This window comes from Cynocephalus volans, chromosome 12 (assembly GCF_027409185.1).
Source record: "Cynocephalus volans isolate mCynVol1 chromosome 12, mCynVol1.pri, whole genome shotgun sequence".
In the NCBI taxonomy this organism is placed as follows: domain Eukaryota; kingdom Metazoa; phylum Chordata; class Mammalia; order Dermoptera; family Cynocephalidae; genus Cynocephalus; species Cynocephalus volans.
This window is the reverse complement of record NC_084471.1, coordinates 91,426,670-91,448,867: the sequence shown is the minus strand read 5'-3', so window position 1 is coordinate 91,448,867 and position 22,198 is coordinate 91,426,670. Positions and strand designations below refer to the sequence as shown.

Genomic DNA, 22,198 nt, shown 5'->3' with positions numbered 1-22,198 from the left:
ACGTGGGCCGCTATTTTCAACACACATGGACAAACCTATCGTTCACTGAATATTGGCAACAAATGATATATGTTTAGGGATTATCAAAACTTGGAGGGTAATGTTTATTTATCTTTGAAAAAGAACCAGAGCCATTTTCACACCCATGAATCTAGAAAAAAAATAAAAAACAAACTTAAACTTAACGAACTGTTTAATATCTGCTGTGCATTTTCCCTCCAGAAAAATATTAGTTCTTCAATAACCATATCATAGATGTTTAAAAAAAGAATTTGGCTTCTAAGTCTATACATATAATATTATAAACATTGCCTTGATATTCTAAAATAACATTGATTAGAAAAAAATAAAAATAAAAACATTGAAAAATCTAGACCAACAGAAATAAATACAAGTATAATTGGTGTTTATTTCATTAATCCAAATGAATTTTTTCTTGACAAAGTGTGGTGTCAATGTAATAATAGTGTTGATGAAATTTCCAAAGTGCGCCAGAGAAATTAATCTAATCAAGAGTGAAGACTAAATCGCTTTCATAAATAAATACCATGGACTATTTTGGTGTGAGGGCTTCTTTTTAGAAGTTGGAAACAGTTATCTTTTTAAGATATTCCACAATTTTCAGTGGCAGTTAACCAAAGTAAGAGAACAACTTTAGGCAGGAAGGAAAAATAGTTACTCTTAGAAGAGCTGAGGATGAATCTCCCAGAAGTCTGGCATGAGTGTGCTGGTGCTGTCTCTGCTACGACCCTGTTATGAGGAGTCCTTAGAAGAATCCTATGGTGATTCCTCCTCCCTGACATCTTTCTGTGTGGGGGGGGATCTCCAGGTAGCCTGGTGGCCACTTTCACGCTAGTGGTCTTGAAATGAATGGGTGAAAAATACTTAAATCTACGGGAAAGTATTCAGTGAATACAGGAGAACAGAAATCAGGTAAGAGAATTTAATTTTTTGGTTAGAAATACAAATTATGCTCAACTAATCTTCCAGATGTAGACTAAATGGGACCACCTAACACCACCATGCTTCATGCAGAGGAAAAGAAAATCAGTCTTTTGAGTAGGCAAGGGTCTGCTTTCTCCTTCTCCCCCCAACCATTTAGGGGCAACAGGAAGTTCTTTCTTTCCCCAAATATGTCCCTACTTTCTCCAGTGACAGAATCTTTGAAAATATTAGAGAACTGTATTTCAAGTCGGCCAATTCTTTCATTCCTTAAATCATTCACACCTTGGTGTGGATGAATTAATCAGTGACTCTCTTCCAGGCCAGAGGAACCATAGAGTTCATTGGGAAAATAGGAGAAAGTAGGTTTTTATTGACTTATGCACAGTTTGCAGAAAGTGGGTCTGACGGGGAGTCATTTCCCGCTATTTTGGAAAAGGTGCAGTGCAAAGGGTGCTGTTTCTCCCATGCATCATTCACAAAAATGGAAGCGTAGCAAGCACTGCATACACAAGTCCCACTGCTCAATGGTTAAATGTAATTATTTAAATTAAGCAATGCATTCTTCAGGGCAGGTAGGAAATGTGTATGGTATTTTTAAGGATGCCAACAAAATATCCCCAAGAAACAGTGAAATCAGTCCTGAGCACAGAGGTAAACCCGGTTTTCAGGTTTTGTAAATACACTCCCTGGTGTGCAAATATTTGAAAACACATACAAGTGCCTCGTTCAGTACTGAGCATAACTGAAGGCCTTGGTTGTGCTGATTTGTGTAACAATATCCTATAGCTAGTTCTCTCACCCCAGCCCTCCCCTTTAATCACAGCGTGAGCCTTGCCTTACTGAGGAAATACCACTAAGATAACTACCAGAGGATGGGACACTTGGCAGAGTAGATCATGACGGTCTACTTGTTGGTCATCACCAAAGTGGAAAAGAGGCCATTCTTGTGGGCGAGCAAGTTTGGAACAGTATCACACTCCACTAAAATACCCTCAGAAAAGACTAAAACAAGGCCTGCATCCATAATGGAAGAGACACGGTGCTGGAGAGAAAAATGGAGAGAAGAGAAGAGAATCATCAGAAGGGAAAGTGTCCAAGGAACTCATTTAAAAATAGTTTTGTTAAGCAGTAAGCCTACATGTGACCAAGAATCTTACCGTCCACGAAGAGGGAAAGACAGAAAACTGTGGCCTACTTTAAGTAAGTGACAACATGAATTTTATTCTTTTTGATTGGTGCTGTCTAAAACAGAGAAACTACCTGCCCTGCTGTGAGGTATCTCATCGCCTTCTTTTTTGAGACCAATAAATAAATAGAAACATGGAAATTAAGTATAAGTAGTAGCAGAATTGTCAATCAAATTTGGGAAGTTTGCTTCTGAAACTGCTCATCAGACCATCAGATTATAGAAAAGAGAATTATTCCCCATGAACGACCATCAGCATCTGGGAAACAAGCACAGGCCACGACCTGCTGGAATCCTTAGATTTAAGATGCTCAATCACTGTAACTTAGGGGAGTTAGGTAGAGCAGACAGTTTGGAAAAGAAGAAGGCTTTCAAATACAGCTGTACTCTTTTTCTTTTTTGTAAAGATACAGACACATAAGCAGAGAAATACATAATCCAACATAAGTATATTTTAATTGCTCAGACATAAAGACTGTAGAATCTTAGAACAAAAACCAGAGGAGTAAATCAACGCCACCTCCCATACTTACAGCGATTGTAACAACGGTGCGGTCTGCAAAGGCTGTCATTACTACTTTCTGCAAAATGTTTTCCTGTCAAAAAATACACAAAGTGTAAATTTTTTCTGGACCACTTTTTCTTGCCATAATATTTTGCCCCAAGAGCAAAGTTCTACCATGCCCGATCCCTTCTGAGCACTCTCGCTCTTGAGCATTCTATGGAAGTTGCAAGAGGGAGCAGCTTCCAGCAGCAGGCTCATGATGGCTTCTGTAGGTGTCTTTAAAATGCCAATAAAATTCAGTGATCAGTCGAAGTGACTGGTAGGTTTATTGCCAGGGAACCCAAAGAGGAAAATGAAATCAAATGGGCATCAAAACTCTCACTTGAGTTATACCACAAACAGCAGGTATTCAAAACTAGCAAAATACTTTGAGTCAGAAAAAGGAAAAACTGAAATCCAGGCCCAAAATTTGGATTTTGACCCACAGAAGAACATTCCAGGCAGGAATCAATTTTATTCTCACAACAAACAGCTGTTATCATTATATTTTAAAAGATGTCCTGGGTAAAGATTCCACCTCACTCCTAGAGGAGAGTTTGATTACTTAAGTCTTAAAGTGATGAATTTTTTCATTCCCACTAAGTGGCTTACTGCTATTTAATTCATATTCTCTCTCTTTCTCTATCTCTTTCCCCTCTCTGTTGAGGCAGTATTATCCTTATAATAATCCCCAATATTGTAAAACTTTAGTAATTAAAATGAATTTTTATGTACTTATGCGTACTTAGTGAAATGGTTTTATTAGAGACTATTTTATTGCTTTAAAATATGTTAACTTTGAGAAAGCTATATAATTTTGTATAGCTACTTTGAACGGTCTTAATGGAAAAAATGTCAAATTAGTATCTCCATATTGAATTGGCTCATAACGCAATTGCTTCACTTTTTTAGGTAGTTTTACTCAATCTAAAGAGTGCAGCAAGAAAATACCATGAGGTTGTGGGTGTTTTTTATTTTTGTCCTTTTTAAAAAAATGTTTGTCCTTTCTGATGCCAAACTTGTAATATCAAGTTATCTTTTAAAAGAACAACATTAATTGCTAGTTCATACAGTTTGTAGTTTAATGTGACATTTTCCCCACTCAGTCACAACTTTCCAGACAGATCTTTCTTGGACATATTTGATACTTTTAAATAATTTCTTTCAAAAGGCAAAGTTTCTGGCTTTTTACCATTAATCATTATTAATTCTAGCCATAATTAATATAGTGAATCCTTCTTATTCAAATTGCTTTCGAAAACAATAGATGGTTTTAGTTATCAATAGATTCTATTAAATAGAGATTTGCATACTGCATCTTAGAACTTCCATCGAATAAAATTTGCATACAGGAAATACTCTCATCGACTGAGCCCTGGAATTTTACTTTTTTGAAAATTTATCAAAAAGTGATGACAAATTTATTGTATGTTCATTGGTAATAGGAACTCATTGAAAGCATGTGTTGTGTCTCATTTACTGTAATTCTCAGTGTGCTATCATCAGTTGATCAAGTAGATGATTGAGAAGTCACTCAAATCAATTGCAGTGAGGATTCAGAATCCAATCAGGAAAAATAAATTGTAATGTTCATGCATATTTCCCCAACATATCCACTGTAAAAGCTTAGATAATGCACTCACTGTGGCCATGTCGATGGAAGCTGTGGCTTCATCCATAATGAGAATGCTGCTCTTGCGGACAAAGGCCCTAGCAAGGCAAAACAGCTGTCTCTGTCCAACGCTAAAATTCTCTCCACCTTCCGTGACAACTGCATCTACATCAGAGGAAGAAGCAAGGTTTCACTAAAGAAATGCTACTAACATTTTCCTTGGGCAAAGTAGTGACAAACACGTTATGCTGTACGATAGCATGCTGGATATCACTTTGTGCTGGTGCAAGGAGTTCATACTGAAAAGGCAAAAAGAAACTTTACTTTGGGAAAATGAAGGTGGTCCCAGGTCATCCTATTTTTGACAATAGATGGTGAATTACCTCCTGATAGTAGGATATAAAATATTGTTAAACATTTTTAAGACTAGAAGACCTTGCAGATTATTTATTTAATATAATTCTCTAAGGAGATTACTTAACAAAATTATCTAAAACCCAGGGAGATGAAGGGGCTTGCCCAAGGTCACATTTAGCTAATCTACAGCACAGCCTGATAAGAACTAGGACATTCTCAACTCCAATTTCAGTTCTCTTTCCATTATCCCATCCCACTAGACTGTAAGCTCCAATTGAGTAAGGACTGGGTTAGTTTTTGTTTGTCAATGTGTCTCCAGAACTATGGCATCTGATATAGTAGCTGAACAAAACAATGTTGTATCAATGAATGAATATGTCCTCATTAGCCTTTCTTTTTTTTTGTTTCTAGTCACATTTCATAAACTGTACTATTGTAACTTTAAGATAAATTCTGTTTCCAAAATATCTCCTTTATTAGAATTCAAACACATTTTAGTAAGGCCTTGGGGGAAATTTCTATTAATTATATTCTCACTGCATCAAATTCTTATAATTTTTCATGCTTGCAGAATATACATTTATTCTTCAGATTTTAGTTTACATACTAAATAAGGAGAAGGCTGGGGATAATGAATGTTCTTCACCAGAGTTGGCCTGAACCAGATCTTCATTAAGCAATTAGTGGAACCTCCATTAAGATGATGAGCACAATATTCGGTTAATTACATGGTGTAAATACAGTCGCCTGTTGCTTACACTGTACCATAGCCCCAGACACCATGCCCACAATTCAGGACAGGTGCATGCAGCTGTCATGTTAGTGAAAAGGACTATAAAGATGTAATTGCCTGTCTTTTCAACTATTAATGGCAGGGGAAGAGGTCTAAAAATGCCAAGACAGAAAGGTCTAAAAGCATGTATCAATTTCTCAAGTAGACTTGCGGGTTTTCCATAGGAGACATCAAAAATTATTACAGGAAAGTTCATCCAGAGTTCTGAAATTACTCCCACAATCTGACACTGTCAAGTTTAATAAAACTTTCCTTAAAGACACACTATCTTAATTTTTGTTTGTGGCGTGCCTTCTCCTTGGGACTTAATTAAAATCATAAAATGTATTGTTTTTGAGTAAGTCCTCCTTTCCAAATAAACTAACAAACACTCTTTAATTTTGTAGATCGATTTTTTAAAAAACTAGATGCCAAACACCGTAATCAATTTGGCAACTACATATTGTGTATTAAAGTTAGAATATCAACAAACTATTATCTTTCTTATTGCTTTCTTAATTGAATCCAGATTTTAAGGAAGCAAAAGTCTAAAGCTATAGATGCTCATTTTTATGAGTTAAAGACAATATTAACTCTCTTGTTTCACTGATCATGTCGTTCGTTCATTTTGTCATCATTTATTTGTCAGGAATTTAACTGTCTCTGGGACTGAATTTCTATCAGTGATTGTTTCAGTATGTGTTTTGTTCCTTACACAAGTGGCCAAAACTGATACTGCAACAAGGTAATACAAATAATGTCTTTGAATGAGACGAAAATTACAAATAAAAGCAATATAACCCCCTGGCAGCAAAGAAAATGGCTAAAAACATGAAGAAGTTTCCTTCTCCTAAATGGTGCCATGACTCTTAAAACTAACAGCCTCTGCTGTCCTCTTGTCCATTTCATGAGAGTAAGTGATCGTGTAGGTCACCTGAGCAGGAATGACCACAAGGAAACATTCTGATTACAGTGATTTGTACCAACCAGTGGTAAGAAGACTGAAGACATAGATGTACTAATTGGAATATTTTGGAGGACTCACATAGAACAGAATTTGTGCTAAGGTTCATCCTTTTGCACCCCATGCAAAATCATTAGATTTTGAAATGTCCTAGTGACCTTTAGGAGATGATTTTAAATACAAAAAATTTAATACTAGAATTGTGTGAATCCAGCATAAAATGTAGATAGAGATACAGAATTAATTGCATATGTGAGGAAATAAATGTATTACTTAGAAAATATACCTAGACCTCCTGGTAGAGATTTGACCATATTCTTCAACTGAGCAATTTCTAGAGCCTCCCATAGTCTGTCATCTGTGCATTTGCACTCTGGATCTAAATTAAATCTGTAGGAAAAAATCAGTTAATTAGTCAAAAAATAAAAATTACACAATAATAAAAATAAATTAGTCAATAGATAAACACTTTTATATATATATTTGCTTATTGCTTTTCTTTCTTTAAAATATAAGTTCCATTTGTTTTGGTTACCGCTGTATATTCAGCACCTAGAACAGTGCTCAGGACAGCAAGCAGTGAATTCGTGCTTGATGAATGAATGAATGAATGAACTTAATGTTATCAAATATGGCTTTGCTGGAATCATTAGGTAAGTTTATATACATGATATGATACAATCAATTTTGTTACTTGGATCCATCCAATCCATATTATTCCTAGCATAACCAGAATAATATGTAGCAACATATTCCTGCAGAACTGTTGCTAAATACATAACCCATATGGGAACACATAATGCTATTTTAATGAACCTGTGCTACACCAACCACAATAGCAGGATTCATAACAAATATACTTGGAAATATAAGTTCGCTATCCTATTGCAAAATAACTGCTACAACCAGAACTCTTAATTAAAGTAATTTTACAGATGAATATTGAGCAATCTTACATACATTTTCTCTTCAAGATAAAGAGTAATTATGAAAAGGAGGTGGCAAACACTTCTTTGTAATTAGGTGGATGGCGGAGGGGAGCAAGAGAGAACCAGATGGATGAAATGACAGACGAGATCTGGTAGATGATGCCAAGGTGGACTTTGGAATCAGACAAACTGCAGTTGGAATCACAGTTCTACCACTTACTAGGTGTATGAACTTGGGCAAGTCACACCTTCTTCGAGTTTCAAAATCCTCATCTGTAAAATGGGGATAATAATACGTATACTAGAGCAATGCTTTGTCAATTTAATCAGACAATATATTTTAAGCACCTGGCAGTAGATACTTCCTTTTTCTTTTCTTTCTTTGTTTCTTTTTCTTTTTTTTGGTGGGAAACCACACACCACGCACGGAGAAGATAGTAGCAGCTTCTCCAAAGCAATTTTGGCTGAAAGTAAAGTTGTGAGGGGTGGGGAATAGGTGGTGAGATTAACCAAACTCAGAATATCTGCTGAGGCCAGGCCAGACACACGAGTTCGGCAGGATAGATGTAGGGCAGAACACCTCAGAAATGTCTGTTAAGCATCACTGCTCCCAAGTACAGAGGGAAAAGCAGCTTTTATAGAATCAAACTGAAAGAGCTTTCCTCCTGGAGGCCTAAGGGATTGGTTTCTTTAGGTTAATTTAGTAACTCTAGGGTTTCCCAGTCCAAATAGTACGATAGCATAGATGATCTTATTGTCTTGATAATGACATTTCACACCTACCTGAAAAACAATTCTGAGTAAAATCCTTCTATGAGCCAAAGGGTAAATCCTGAGGTACACAGATTTTTGCTGCACACGTCACCTACCTAATAGAACCGCTGAATAGTATTGGATCCTGCAGAATGATAGAAAGCCTAGAACGTAGTGTGTGCAGTGGTAATTTAGAAATGTCTATCCCATCAATGACAATCTTTCCTGTAAAGGAGAAACAAAGATTATAGGCATGTGGTAAAATCACAAGTAAAATAATATTTGTTGAAATTCAGAAGATGAAGCTTTCCATGTAAATATTAAAAATATCATTATGTGTTTCTAAGAACATATACATTTTGGTGCTGGTTTGTCCTTCTTATGTATTTCTCCTAAAGTAATTTTCAGGTTTTATTCAGTTTATGTGGTCATACAAACCAAAACTACTTTTATCCCTTAGCGGGTCCTCTCCCATCTAGTATTCCTTTATACTCCTTCCCTGCTTTATTTTTCTTCATAAAATTTATCAGAATCTGATATTCTATATACATTTACTTATTTTTGTTGTTGTTGTCTCTTCCCTAACTAGAATATAAGCTCCTTGAAGACAAGGATTTTTGTCTGTCATTTATTTCTGTATTGACTGAATAGTTTAATGCACTGAAATAGGAAAATAAATTTTATGATATAGATATCAAATTTTAATAAAGTCCCTATACTGTATGTAGACTCATAAAGATTTGTGCAGTATTGGTGTTCATTCCTCAACGTGATAGATTCATTTGATCATACACTTTTGTACAAAGACAATACTGCCCTGTGAGATAAATGAGCCAGGCTCAGAATGGCAGCTACAGTCTCATTTTACCAGGTAGTTTTAGACTCAAGAGCAGGCAAGGGTGATTAGCTTAAACTGTGTCTTTTGGGAATAATATATTGTCCATTAAAATCTTAATGGCTTAATGCTATTAAAAAGAGAAGAAATCATTGATAGTTCACATGGGGCCTGAAATCATGTTTCTGGACTCATGAAGATCAGACTAACCTAAGATAATCAGTCACAACTAGTTTTTTAATGAAAAGTGCCAGTCAACTATCTTTGAATCATGTAATTGCCTTATAATGCAAATCCCACTGGAAGTCCTTAAAGTATCTGTGTATTATTGCTAGCCATGGAAGCAGCAAGCTGCTAACCCAGTGACTGATGCTTACCCTGTTCTTGAATCTAAACCCTAAAGAAATTATAATGACCATAAACCGACCTCTTTATCTCACAGAGTTGTTGTGTAGATTAAATTAAATAATGTGAACTGTCAAGTACAATAAAAATACAAAGTACTATAATAATTATCATAACCATTACAAATAATAATAGTAAGCACTTCCTTATCTTGTGGTCAAGTTCATTCCTAGATCTCCTTTCATTCAAGATGGCTTATGTGCTGCCTTAGTTATAGACTGCTTGATAGACTAAATAATGTGACATATTTTCTCTAAAACAAAAGATTAAATTATGTCTATGCTTTTACGTATGATATTATTAATAATTTTGTGGATGAATAAATATTTTTGTATATTGTTAACCAGAGCTTGGCTCTTCACAGCAAAGGCTGACCCTCACAAAATGTTCAATATCATTAAACCATGTTATTAAGAAGATGATAGTAAAATTCATGCACCAAAATTAAAAGTGCAGATTACTTTTCCCCTTGTAATTTTTTTCCTTTGATGGAAAGAAGATATTTTTAGTCTTAGGGAAGCAAGGCAACCTTCCTGTCTTTTCACTTGAAATGACATCGCATCCATTGCTATTCAAAGTGAGTGATCAAATCTTCATTTTACCAGTTTCTTAGGATGCTTTAGCAACAATCTCTACACCTGAGTTTAGGGCTAATCATTTGATTCCCCCAATTCTATGTTCTTTCTTTACTTCTGGGCTTTTTATTTGGGATAAAACCTGCCTCGAACCATGTGTAGGACACAAAGTCCTTATAAATATTTGCTTTTTATTTCTGCAGAGTTAGATAAGTTGATATTTTTTTAAAATGAAAAGTACCACATGGCCAATTAAACAATTTAGTTGTCAACTCACCATCAAATATATCAACCATTCTGAAGAAAGCCAGAGATAAGGATGACTTCCCACTGCCAGTGCGACCACATATGCCCACCTAAAGAGGCAAATGTCATTCGGAGAGAAAAACACTCAGACAAAGGACAGAAAATGGGCAAAAATATTTTTAACTTAGACAAGATGTCATGATAAAACCACAATTCCATTTAAATAGTTACCTTACAGTCACCATTTTCTTTTTAGATGTCCCTTACTCATTATTATTATTGAGATAAAAGCATTCAGTCCTCACCAAATCTTCAGTGATTCCTTCTAACTCTTTGTATTTCTATGTGGTTGTGTTATTTTTCCTTCACAGCCTAATTTTTGCATTTAGTATATCATTGGACTAATAAATAACTATTTCATTTTATCCCAGAGGTGATAGCTTTCTAACAAAAAATGGAATTAGTCCATTTTTTTCCATACACTTGTTCTTTTTACAGTAACTAAAAGAAGCCATTTTGGAGACTAGAGACAGCATGAATGCAAAGGTTCTCAAGGGGATGTTGTGGTATGACCATGTACCAAAAGTCAGAAGTTAAAAAAAAAAGCCTATTATTGACTTTTCTGATCTTCATGGGAGACTAATAAATGTCAATAAGACTTAGAGGCATGTATTGTCTCCGATCTTTTCTCTCCACTATTTTACACAGATAATTTGACCTGCACTGTGTAGGAGTGTTATGTGAGCCCGGTTAGAGCATACTTACTTGGCTGGCATGTCTGAAGAGCTTAGGTGGAAATGGAGGGGGTTCCATCAAAAGTTTTACATATAAAACAAATCAAATGGCAGGGAATTCCATACCTTTTGCCCAGGTTTGATGTAAGCCTTGACATGTTTAAGAACAGGTTTCAGATTATTTTCATATCTGACACACAGATCGTGAATCTTAATCTCCCCTTCCTGTGGCCAGTGTTCCGGAACTTGAGAAGGATCTGGGGGATGGGTTGGGGGAATAGATAGATAGATAGATAGATAGATAGATAGATAGATAGATAGATAGATAGATAGATAGATAGATAGATAGATAATAGGTAGATAGAAACAGATATAGAAATAAACATACACATACCTAAATACATATATGTGTATACATATTTTTTCTAAACTTAAGGTAATACTAAGCCGAACTCTGTGGTGTTCTTTTAAAATTTAAATAACATTTCAAAGTAAATACCTCTTGATTAAGAACTTTTAAAAGGATTTTTTGTGTTTGCTTTTGGAACATTAGCTAGCATCAAGTGTCTTCAGCATTCCATCACTCAGTTCTATTCAAGGTGAGTAGAGAGAGTTCATTTGTGAATTGACTTATTTGTTCAGTCAGTTGGTCCTCAAACATTTAAGTGCATAAAGTGTGCGAGGTGCTGTGCAAGATGCTGGGAGAATAGAGAAGACAGACATGGCTGGAGGTGTTTACTGCATCCTTGGGGAAGCGCACGAGTAAGCCAGCAGCTACGGTACTGTGTGGAGAGCCACGTGATGGAGGTAAACTCTATGTACTCTGGGAACACAGATGGTGGTAACCTGAGAGTTCCAGGAAGGTTCCAAGAGGAGATGGTGCCCTGAGATGAATCTTAAAGGATGACAGATTGGGAAATCTGTTTCAAATACAGGTTGAGTATCCCTTATCCAAAATGCTAGGGATCGGAAGTGTTTCGAATTTCAGATTTTTTTCAGATTTTGGAATATTGCAAATACTTAAACAGTTGAGCATTCCTAATTCAAAAATCCAAAATTTGAAGTGTTCCAATGAGCATTCCTTTGAGTGTCAAGTTGGCACTTAACAAGTTTTGGATTTTGGACAATTTCAGATTTCGGATTTTTGAATTAGGGATGTTCAACCTGTATATATTACAGAGAAGAGCAAAGACAAAAAAAAAAAAAAAAATCATGGCATGTCAGTGTGGCCAGAGTAAAAGTTGTGCAGGTAGATGATGAGAAACAAGACTAGGTAGGTGGGCAAGGGTTGACTAACAAAGAATCTACTGGACTTAGCTATCTGGATTTTGTCCTGGAAGAGCTAGACACCTGTTGAAGGACTTAGGCAAAGGAATGCATTTTAAGCTTGAGATTTGCATTTAATAAAGATGACTCTGTTCTCATTATTGAATTTCCTGCCAGTTTTATTGCAGAAAAGCTGGGAATCTCAGTATTTTAAGATCCAAGATGCTTGACATCTAAGTTAATAAAGTCTTGAGAAAGAGAATATACTACTTCATAGTTTAGGTTGGCAACTAACGTAATAAAGCCCAAATATGTTTCTAACTCTCTTTAAATATCATCAAATAATGTAATCTCTTTAAACATTACCAAATATTATAATCTGTTTTATCCCAGGCTTTTCAGGCTTAAATAGTTGTATCTTTTCAGGTGTACATAATCAAGCAAAATCAAGATGAGAGGGAATTCTCTGGATGTTGAAATGAAAAACAGAAACAACTATGTGCCTGATGCACAACTAATATTTGTTTAAAATAAATACTTAGGTGAAACAAAATAATATTCAGAACAATACCCATAGTGCCTTCATAGTTCTCAGACTCCATAGTCAAAAAACTGTTCACTTTCTTCACTGCACCCATCTGGACCTCCAGGTCAGCCAAGTTCCTCACAACCCAATTTAAATAATTGGTTATCTGTGTCAGGTAACAAAAAAAATTAACACATTAAAAATTAAAGCAATTTTCATAATCACTGGGTATTTTGGGATAAGTTGACCTGGTCAGTTAGTGTATATTGTGTAGTACTGCAGGATATCGGCACCAGAGAGAATGTCATGGGATATATCAGCAAAGAAGGTATCTACTCTTCTTCAAGGGGCCTTAAATGCCACCATTTTGTAAACTGTCTTCTGATTTTCCTGCATGATGGGTAGTTGTATACACTTCTGTTTGTACTTATCTCATTTATATTCACATTCATTTTAATGTCCCCAACTGGGTTGTGAACAACTCAGGACAGGGATCCCAAACAGCCTTGGGAATGCTCTGACTATGGGATTTGAGAAATTTTTAAAAACTGGTTCACAATGGCAGAATGAATCCAAGCTGTCCTAAAATGCTGGGCCGGAATCTACTGTTATTTGCAAGAAGTCATCTTGTTATGAATTTCAAACTTCTCCTCTAACATCCATGAAAAAGAGTTGATGATAACTATAGGAAGTAACTTCAACACTGCACAAAAAAAGATTTTCATCCATACTTACCGTCAGTGCATACAGAAGACCCAAGCCCACCAATCCAGAATTGGAAGACCCACTAATGGATGCAATTGATGCAGTGAGGACAATGCAAGCTCCCAGATAATCCTAAAAAGGAGCAAGAGAAAATGTTGCGATTATCTCCAAGTTCTTAAGCCAAAGATCTCAACAGTTTCTCAAATCAGCTCACATGTGTGCATTCATGCTTCTTAAAAATAGCGACAAAGATCAAACTGTTGGAGAGCAACCAATGATCCCAGCTTTGGAATCAGAATCTGTGTTCAAATGCTGGCTTGCCAACTACTAGCTCATGAGCTTAGACAAGTAATTTAAACCCTTCTGAGACTCAATTTCTTCTTTGGAAAATAGAAATGATATCTAATTCACAGGGATTTTGAAAGGAATAAAAATGTTAAATACCAGTTACATTTCCCCATCTCCATGTATGAGGATGTCTTTTTTCCCGTGGATTATTTTCAAAGGTTTGAAGCAAGCTTAAGCATTTGTGTGCATCATAAAACATCAAAGGTTCAAACAGGCACTAAAATTTAATTCCATATTGATTTCCATAATCTTTACAAAGAATAAAGAAAGAAATCATATAGAGTTAATCCCTTGAGGCAATAAATTCCACAAAGGTAGTAAATACTTCTCTGATTGCTTTTTCTGAAGCATACATTTGTTAACAACTTGTTACATTCCAGTCAGTTTTTCCTCTTTTCCCCATTATTTGAAGCAATAATTGCAGGGATGCAGAATCTAACCAATCTCGGCTGTTATTTTATGGTTTATAAATGTCAATGTGTTCCCAATGCTTCTAAAATATTCAGAGCAATATGAATTTTTTCCTTTCAGCTCTCTTGTATAAAGTTAATACTTTAGAGGTTGCATTATCCATTTGTTATTTCCATATTATATTATTTTTTTATTATTGAAACATAACTGATTATGCATATTTGTGGGGTACAGAGTTGACTGTAAGTATTCATGTACAATATGTGATGATCAAATCAGGATAATTGGCATATTCGTCATTACAAAACGTATTCATTCTTTGTGTCCATTAACCAATCTCTCCCTCACCCCCTTCCCCTCCCCCATCCCTCCTCCAATAACCAGTTCCATCTTCTCCTGAAAGTTTAAATTTATGCATTTGTTGTTTGTTTTTTGTTTGTTATATTATCGCATCTGTTGTTTGGTTTTTGTTTCTTTCTTTATTTATAGCTCCCACTTATGAATGAGGATGTGATATTTCTTTCTGTGCCTGGCTTATTCCACTTAACATAATTTTCTTCAAGTTCATCCATGTTGCTATGAATGACAGAATTTCATTCTTTTTATGGCTGAGTAATATTCCATTATATACATATACCACATTTGCCTAATCTAGTCATCATGTCAATGGACATTTATGTTGGTTCCAACTCTTGGCTATTGTAAATAGAGCTGTGATAAACAGGAGAGTGCAGGTTTCCCTTTGACACAACGAGTTCCATTCCTTTGGATATATACCCCATAGTGGGATTGCTGGATCATATGGTAGATCTATCTGTAGTTGTTTGAGAAATCTCCACACTGTTTTCCATAATGGCTGTACTAATTTACAGTCCCACCAACAGTGTAGGAGGGTTCCTCTTTCTCCACATCCTTGGCAGAATCTGTCATTCTCTGTCTTTCTGATAATGTCCAGTCTAACTGGGGTGAGATGATATCTCAATGTGGTTTTGACTTGCATTTCCCTGATAATTAGCGACGTTGAGCATTTTAAAAGACATTTCATGTTCATGGATTGGAAGAATTAACATTGTGAAAAAGTCCATGCTACCCAAAGTGATCTACAGATTCAATGCAATCCCCATCAAAATACCAATGACATTCTTCACAGAAATAGAAAAAACAATCCTAACATTCATATGGAACAACAAAAACCCCAAAGAGCCAAAGCACTCCTGAGCAAAAAATATAAAGCTGGAGGCATAACACTACCTGATTCCAAATTATACTACAAAGCTATAGTAATAAAAACAGCATGGTACTGGCATAAAAACAGACACTCAGACCAATGGAACAGAATAGTGAACCTAGAAATCAGTCCATACTTACAGCCAACTGATCTTTGACAAAGGCACTAAGAACATACATTGGGGAAAGGATGGCCTCTTTAATCAATAGTGCTGGGAAAACTGGATATCTATATGTAAAAGAATGAAATTAGACCTGTACCTCTCGCCATATACCAAAATCAACTCAAAACAGATTAAAGACTTAAACATAAGACGTTAAACTATAAAACTCCTAGAAGGAAACATAAGGGAAACACTCCAGGATGTAGGGCTGGGCAAAGATTTAATGAATAAGACCCCAAAAGCACAGAAAAGAAAGAAAAAATAAATATATGGGATAATATCAAACTAAAATGCTTCTGCAGCACTAACTAACTAACTAACTAACTAACTAACTAACTAACTAACTAACTAACTAACTGAATAAATAAAACAATTAACAGAGTAAAAAGACAACCTACAGAATGGGAGAAAATATCTGCAAACTATGCATCTAACAAAGGATTAATATCCAGAATACATAAGGAAATCAATCTAGTAAAAAAAACCAAATAATCCAATTAAAAATGGGCGAGAGAGCTAAATAGACATTCCCCATTATTATCTTTTCTAAAAAGACTCATAAAGAGTTTCTGTGATAAGTTGCAGAAAGTAAATTGGTACCAGAGGATACTTCCAGCAAGTTGTTCCTGGCTTGATATAAAGAAGTATGCCATTTGGTTTCTGAGAAATTGCTGTGGGTAATGTATACATTAAGGGTTTGAAGCAAGGCACTTCTTTTATTAATGTGTATTCTCTGTTTTCTGTCCTCTGACTTCATTGAGAAGAAAAGCCTCATCCATTCATTCATTCATAGATTCTTTTAAGAATGTAAGTCCAGTCATATAACTTCCCTGTTTAGAATTATCAATGCCCTCCCATTGTATTTATAATAAAATCAAATTTGGATGGACTACAAATCCTTACATCATATAAAGTCAGGACTCTATACTCTGCCTGTGCTGACTGTATCTGGATTCCTTTCCTGCTCGTTCACTCTGCTCCAACCAGGCTGACCTTCTTTGGATTTGCCAACTTTGTTTCTGCCTATGGCTGCCTGAAATGCTTGTTCAAAGGTCTCTGACGTCCGGCTCTTATCATTTAAGGGTCAACTGAAATATCACCTCCTGAGAGCCCTACTTTCTTGGCCTCTAACCCCAGCTCGGTAGCTGTCCTCTATCCCATTGTCCTGTTTTATTTTCCTCAGAGCACTCACAGATGTCTAAAATGATCTTATTTGCTTGTTTGTTTACATGTTCATTGCTTATCTACTCTCACTAGAATCTAAGTTCCATGGGGACAGGGTCTTTGTCTGAATTTTTACCAGTATTATCTCCAGCAACAGGAATATTGCTAAATGCATTATAGAGGTTCAGTTCTTTATGGAACAAATGACTAGTTAAATTCAACCTTTCATTAAACATTCACTGAGTTTTTTCTATGAGCCAAATATCTTCAAATTATGACTTCTCCTGACTTTGCTTTTAGGATTCCTATGAATCATTTAATTTCCCATCAATCTCTTTTTCAGATTTTAAGAGTTAATCATGCAAAGATACTACAAGGATGCATTTTGGTAAAATGGGAAGTCCCACACCAAGTTTCATGATCTTTTTATCCCCGACTTAGAACTGTAATCTGACTACTTCTTAAAAAGCTGTGCTATGCGTGTTAGGGGTTCCTTGCTTTTCTAAGACAGAAAGCACTCTTACCTAAGTCATGCACTTTATCATTCCATTCCAGACTATCACTGTTTTTTGGCTATTTCAATTGTGGGGAGTAAACTCATAAAATGCTGTGTTGCTGTGTTCTCCTTTACAAAGAGTGGATCTAATAGAACTAGAGTAGAACAAGGCCACATCTGAGATACTAGAATATTCTCTATAAGACAGACTTCTAAGTAGTTAATAGCAGCCAAAAACAAAGTGATCACTGGGCCTTACTAAATGGAAATTAAGCAGTAGGCCTAATATAAATATAAACATAATAAAGGAAATGTAAAACATTATGCACTCAATCTCTCTCTGTTAAATTTAGCTTATTATAGAAATCTTTGTATTCTATATTGGGCTCTTGGAATCATCTGTTGTACAGAAATAAGTGGCAGATTCAATTAGATGATAATTTCAACTATTTTCTTTTGAATTAAAATAATAATTCTGGTAACATGTAGATTGTCTTGTCTGGGTAGAAGAGCCAGCAAGAGAAGTCAAAACAGATGATGGGAGAAAAGGGAGACAGTTGATCGATAACCTGCAGTCAATGTATATTTTCTGGGCCTCCTTCACATAGCTAATGTTTTCAAAACTACTTGTAAGGTTTTCAATATGATCATTACACATTAATAATTATTAGTCCAGTAATTAAACTATGCCCAAATTCATATATAAAGATAGTGTTATAGAGATTATATTTTTGGCACTTCAACAAAAGGAAGGCATAGTTTTCTGATGTACATTTTATAGTAAAATTTGAGGACATGAACCCATTTTCAAAATCTACAATTGATTAAAGTCAGATAGATATGATACGCTGAAAGGCAATATGTCTATAGTTTAGTATCCATAACAAAGTGATTTTCTTTATCATAAAAATATTCTTTTATACTTTCTTTTAGAAGGTGCTATTCATATTATTCTTAAATTATACTAACTTGGTACTTTCCAGCTCACTCCTGGATTATTATCACTGCTCAAAAATATTTTTTCTAGGAAACTGGAAATTTTTTGCAGGCATTTGATTAGAATTTTATCTGGATCTGAATAAGGGGCAAAGCTGCTTTGTGCACAATGTTGATCAAGAAATTTCATAGCAGAATCACTAAATTCCAATCACTTCCCTTCAAATAGTACAGTAGTATAGAAATGTTAAGCTGATAGATAATATAAAAACTTAAGTTAGCTGCCCATTTTCTACTTCCTTTACCGTTAAATTTAACAGGTATAATAAACTACAAGGCAACCCTATGGTTATACCTTCTCCCCAGTCCTCTGCAAATATGTGAACAGCATAATGGCTTAAAGGCAATAAGTTGAGAAGAGAGAAGCAAACGGTCTGAATAACTCGCACACAGGAGAGCAAATACTTGGAGATCGGTAGCACATTTATGCTCCTGCTGAGGCCTTATACACCCTAACCAATCTACTCAGTGAAAACACCTTCCAGCCAAGCGATACAATGGAATGAGAGATTCAGTTTAGGAAACAGAAGCTACTACGTGTATGAATTCACGCTCAATAGAGAGCCCAACCACAGGACATTTATCCGCATAGTACTAAATTATAACTTCCATCGACTTTGTGAATTCAACACTCTTTTTGTGATTCCCAAAAGAGAGTCCTCTTGTCTGGTTTCTAGTGATTCAATGACATCTATCTATATGGACTATATTGAAAATTGTAATCTCTACAAGACAGACTTTTAAATAGTTAACAGCGGGCCGACCCCATGGCACACTCGGGAGAGTGCGGCGCTGGGAGCGCAGCGACGCTCCCGCTGTGGGTTCGGATCCTGTATAGGAATGGCCGGTGCACTCACTGGCTGAGTGCCGGTCACGAAAAAGACAAAATAAATAAATAAATAAATAAATAAATAAATAGTTAATAGCAACCAAAAAATATCCAATCTCATTCCTTCATAAAACCCTCAAGAGTACATGTCTCTGGGACCACTGAGTACCTGGGAGAATATATTAGGGCCTCCAAATTACAAGATCAGTGCACACCTGTCTATTGTGGAGTTGTGAACACACAAGAAAGCCCCATGTTGTTTCACAAAATAGACTCTTGTGCAAGCTCATCCTGAAGACTATTTGCACTTTAGCCTGTCTATCCCATCAACTTTAAAGCCTTTTTTTTTTTTTTTTGGCTTCCTGCTGTGAATTTTATTTTATCCTTTCACCACACAGCAAGACAAAGCCTTGGAAAGACAGCCTTTAGATAGAATTACACAATTTTTGCAAAAGGAAACACCGATGCCAAAGAACTGGAATTGTTTAGAGCAGAGGGATGCAGTGAAAACACTGTGCTGAACAAAAGGACGTAAGCGACATTAAAAGGTTAGGCTATAATGCACACCGTAAACAATCAGGGCCACCTTACTGGGCACAAAGGAAAAAACAGTCCCTTCTGCTGCCAAAGCAACCTGTGTGGTCAGTTTAGCTACTTTTCTACCAGCCAAATTATTTTATTTTTTTAGACTCTTGTCTTTTTTCGGTTTGAGTGTGTTATGGCCTTTGTTTTTCTCCCAATTCAAAATGAATATGACATGAATGTGGCGGGCAAGGCTAAATCTTTCATAGAGAGAACTGTCTACCCAGAGAAAGAGAATAGATCGTGATTGTCTTAAATTTTACTTAACACGAATGGGAAAAGAGAGCTATATATTAAAAAATGCAATAAAATAAAATAATTGGATGGGTCTCAGGGACCTTCCCAAATTCAGCAAAAGGTGTTTTTCCTCTGGTTTCTCTCCCTTCCTTCTTCTTGAGGTTTTCTGTCACAACAGCAGCAGCATTGCTTCAGAAAGCTAGAACTGGGGATGAAGAGACTGGAAAGGGAAAAATAGCCACAGAAAGCTTTGATATCAAGTGTCTTCCTCTTTCCATTAAAGTTCTGAGTCCATGAATTAGAGTTGATAAAATCCCCAAGTCAGTGTCAGAAAATCCTGCTTGCCTCTTTTAATCTATGCCCAACACAGTGACCCTCTTTGTACCATTTTTGTTGTGTTTCTGCTCTGGAAACTCCAAGAATATTTTCTATAAGCAGGGATTTATGTTAATTTACTGAATAATAAGGACAGGGTATGGAAGGGGTAGTGTTCACACTGTAGATAAGCTCAGTGCAGATAAGCCTAATAGTTTTCACTACTTATTTTTTTTTTAAATGACTTACAAGGCAGAATATGTCCAGCTGTGGGGTGAGAATAGCTCACACCCTAGTCTCCAAGGTCCTGTATCCCAACATTCATATTTCTGATATAAGATCCAATTATTTCAAACTGAAATTGTGTGGACATGTCCACAGAAGTGCAGTAGTAATGAGGTCATTTATATGTGTATAATTGGGAGAAAAGGATATTTCCCAATAGTAGTTATCTACTTAATTTATTCAACACTCTTACTGTGGCATGTGTTCTTGGATTGCAGCATTTCTATTTAAATATACCTGGTTCTAATGAAAACCATTAGTGTACCAAGAAGAACAGAATGAAAGTGAATCTGATTGGTCTTACACGGGATCTCTGGGACTGTCTAGAGATGTGTGTGTGTGTGTGTGTGTGTGTGTGTGTGTAGGCACGCATGTGTGTGTACATGCATGTGCATATCCACATAAACTTAACTGACACAAATATACAATGTACTGTAGATAGACACAAGTCTTACACAAAAGACCTTCAACTTTAACTTCTGCCAGCAGATCTGCCTAGAACTTTGCAATAAATCAACAAAAGTTCCCTACAAATTTACCTTTACCCATCAGAAATAGAAGCAATATACTCTTTAATTTTTTGTATTACTTTTTTAAGGGACAGTTCTATTAATGAGACTAGGTAGCAAATCTTGGAAGCACTATAATCGAAATCAAAGAGAAGACACAGTAACAAATGTATTACAAAGTAACAGAAGGAATAGCAGATTGTGCTGTTTCTGTTTAAAATACCAGTATTTTCTTTAAGGTTCTGCAGGTGGAAATAGAATTCTTTAATATTCAGGTAGGTTCAACTGTTTTTCATGTGGGGGTTAAAGTACTGAGTTATGAGTCAAACTAAAGTAAAATTCTGATTTTGGCTGCTGTAGTTTTCTAATGTCTCCTGACCTTCCCTTTCCTGGCAGTCTTAAGGCTCTAATATCTTGTCTTCTGGCTCTCAGAACAGAACATGTGGTTTGCCTGAAGATTCTCGTTCAACACTTATTCATTAACCTGACAGTAGACGTGCTAAAGGGCAGAAACAGGAGTTGCCATCAGACATACACCTCAGGTCCAAAGCAAACACACTTGCCCCTTGGAAGACATACCGGTCTTCAAGTTTAGGAAAATCAGAGAAGAAGGTAACTACTAACATTTTTCCCTTATGATTTTGGGACATTCTTTCATTAATCTATTTCAACATTAATTCTATTACTCAGATGTTTTTCCCCCTTAAAAACAGAAAACAAAAACCAAAAAACAAAAACACAGAAGCTTAAAACAAGGATTTATGGTCTGGATAGGGTGTAGGAACAATGTTTTGGTTTTGCTATAAATCCTGAGCAAAACCTCACTTGCCTGTATGTTATCTATAAGTAATTCCCAAGAAACTCTGCCCTGCCTCCTTCCAACCCTCACAGCTACCTGGAAGGAGTTTCTTATCAACAACCAATGCTTCTTCAAAAATTTGTGAAATATAATTGTGTTATGCTGCTGAATAACTTCTACGCAATGACTAACGTGTGGTAGAGAATATCAGAAAACCAGCTAGAAATCATGATAAGCAAAGCTCACAAGAACGTCCAAGATTCTGTATCAATCGGTATTCATCAGTCAGCTATGTGGATTTTAACTTGGGCTTCTTCACTTTGATCCTATCAAATTCCCTTTAGCATCTGCCCTTTCTGGTCTGCTGAGTTTTTAAAGAAAACCTGAATATGGTAGAGAAATATAATCAGTGGAAGTTTTCAATAATATGAATAAACCTGTTTTCACTTTCAAAACTGATAGATTACTATTGAAAAAATCAC

The 22,198-nt window shown here is 35.8% G+C and overlaps 1 protein-coding gene across 4 annotated transcripts in view; it reads right to left on the bottom strand.

The window, feature by feature from the left end:
• Positions 1 to 22,198, bottom strand: part of ABCC9 (ATP binding cassette subfamily C member 9) — a 130,757-nt gene that overhangs the window by 2,444 nt on the left and 106,115 nt on the right. For 3 of the 4 annotated variants that reach the window (XM_063075692.1, XM_063075690.1, XM_063075693.1), the window contains exons 33-41: positions 13,385 to 13,486; positions 12,695 to 12,815; positions 10,984 to 11,114; positions 10,155 to 10,233; positions 8,179 to 8,287; positions 6,667 to 6,770; positions 4,319 to 4,452; positions 2,665 to 2,727; positions 1,812 to 1,987 (exon numbers count right to left, since the gene is read on the bottom strand). In XM_063075692.1, coding sequence (XP_062931762.1) covers positions 1,850 to 1,987; positions 2,665 to 2,727; positions 4,319 to 4,452; positions 6,667 to 6,770; positions 8,179 to 8,287; positions 10,155 to 10,233; positions 10,984 to 11,114; positions 12,695 to 12,815; positions 13,385 to 13,486 — 981 coding nt within the window. In that variant the 3' untranslated portion in view covers positions 1,812 to 1,849. The remainder of the gene's footprint in view (positions 1 to 1,811; positions 1,988 to 2,664; positions 2,728 to 4,318; positions 4,453 to 6,666; positions 6,771 to 8,178; positions 8,288 to 10,154; positions 10,234 to 10,983; positions 11,115 to 12,694; positions 12,816 to 13,384; positions 13,487 to 22,198) is intronic. The other variant, XM_063075694.1, reaches the window with a different exon arrangement.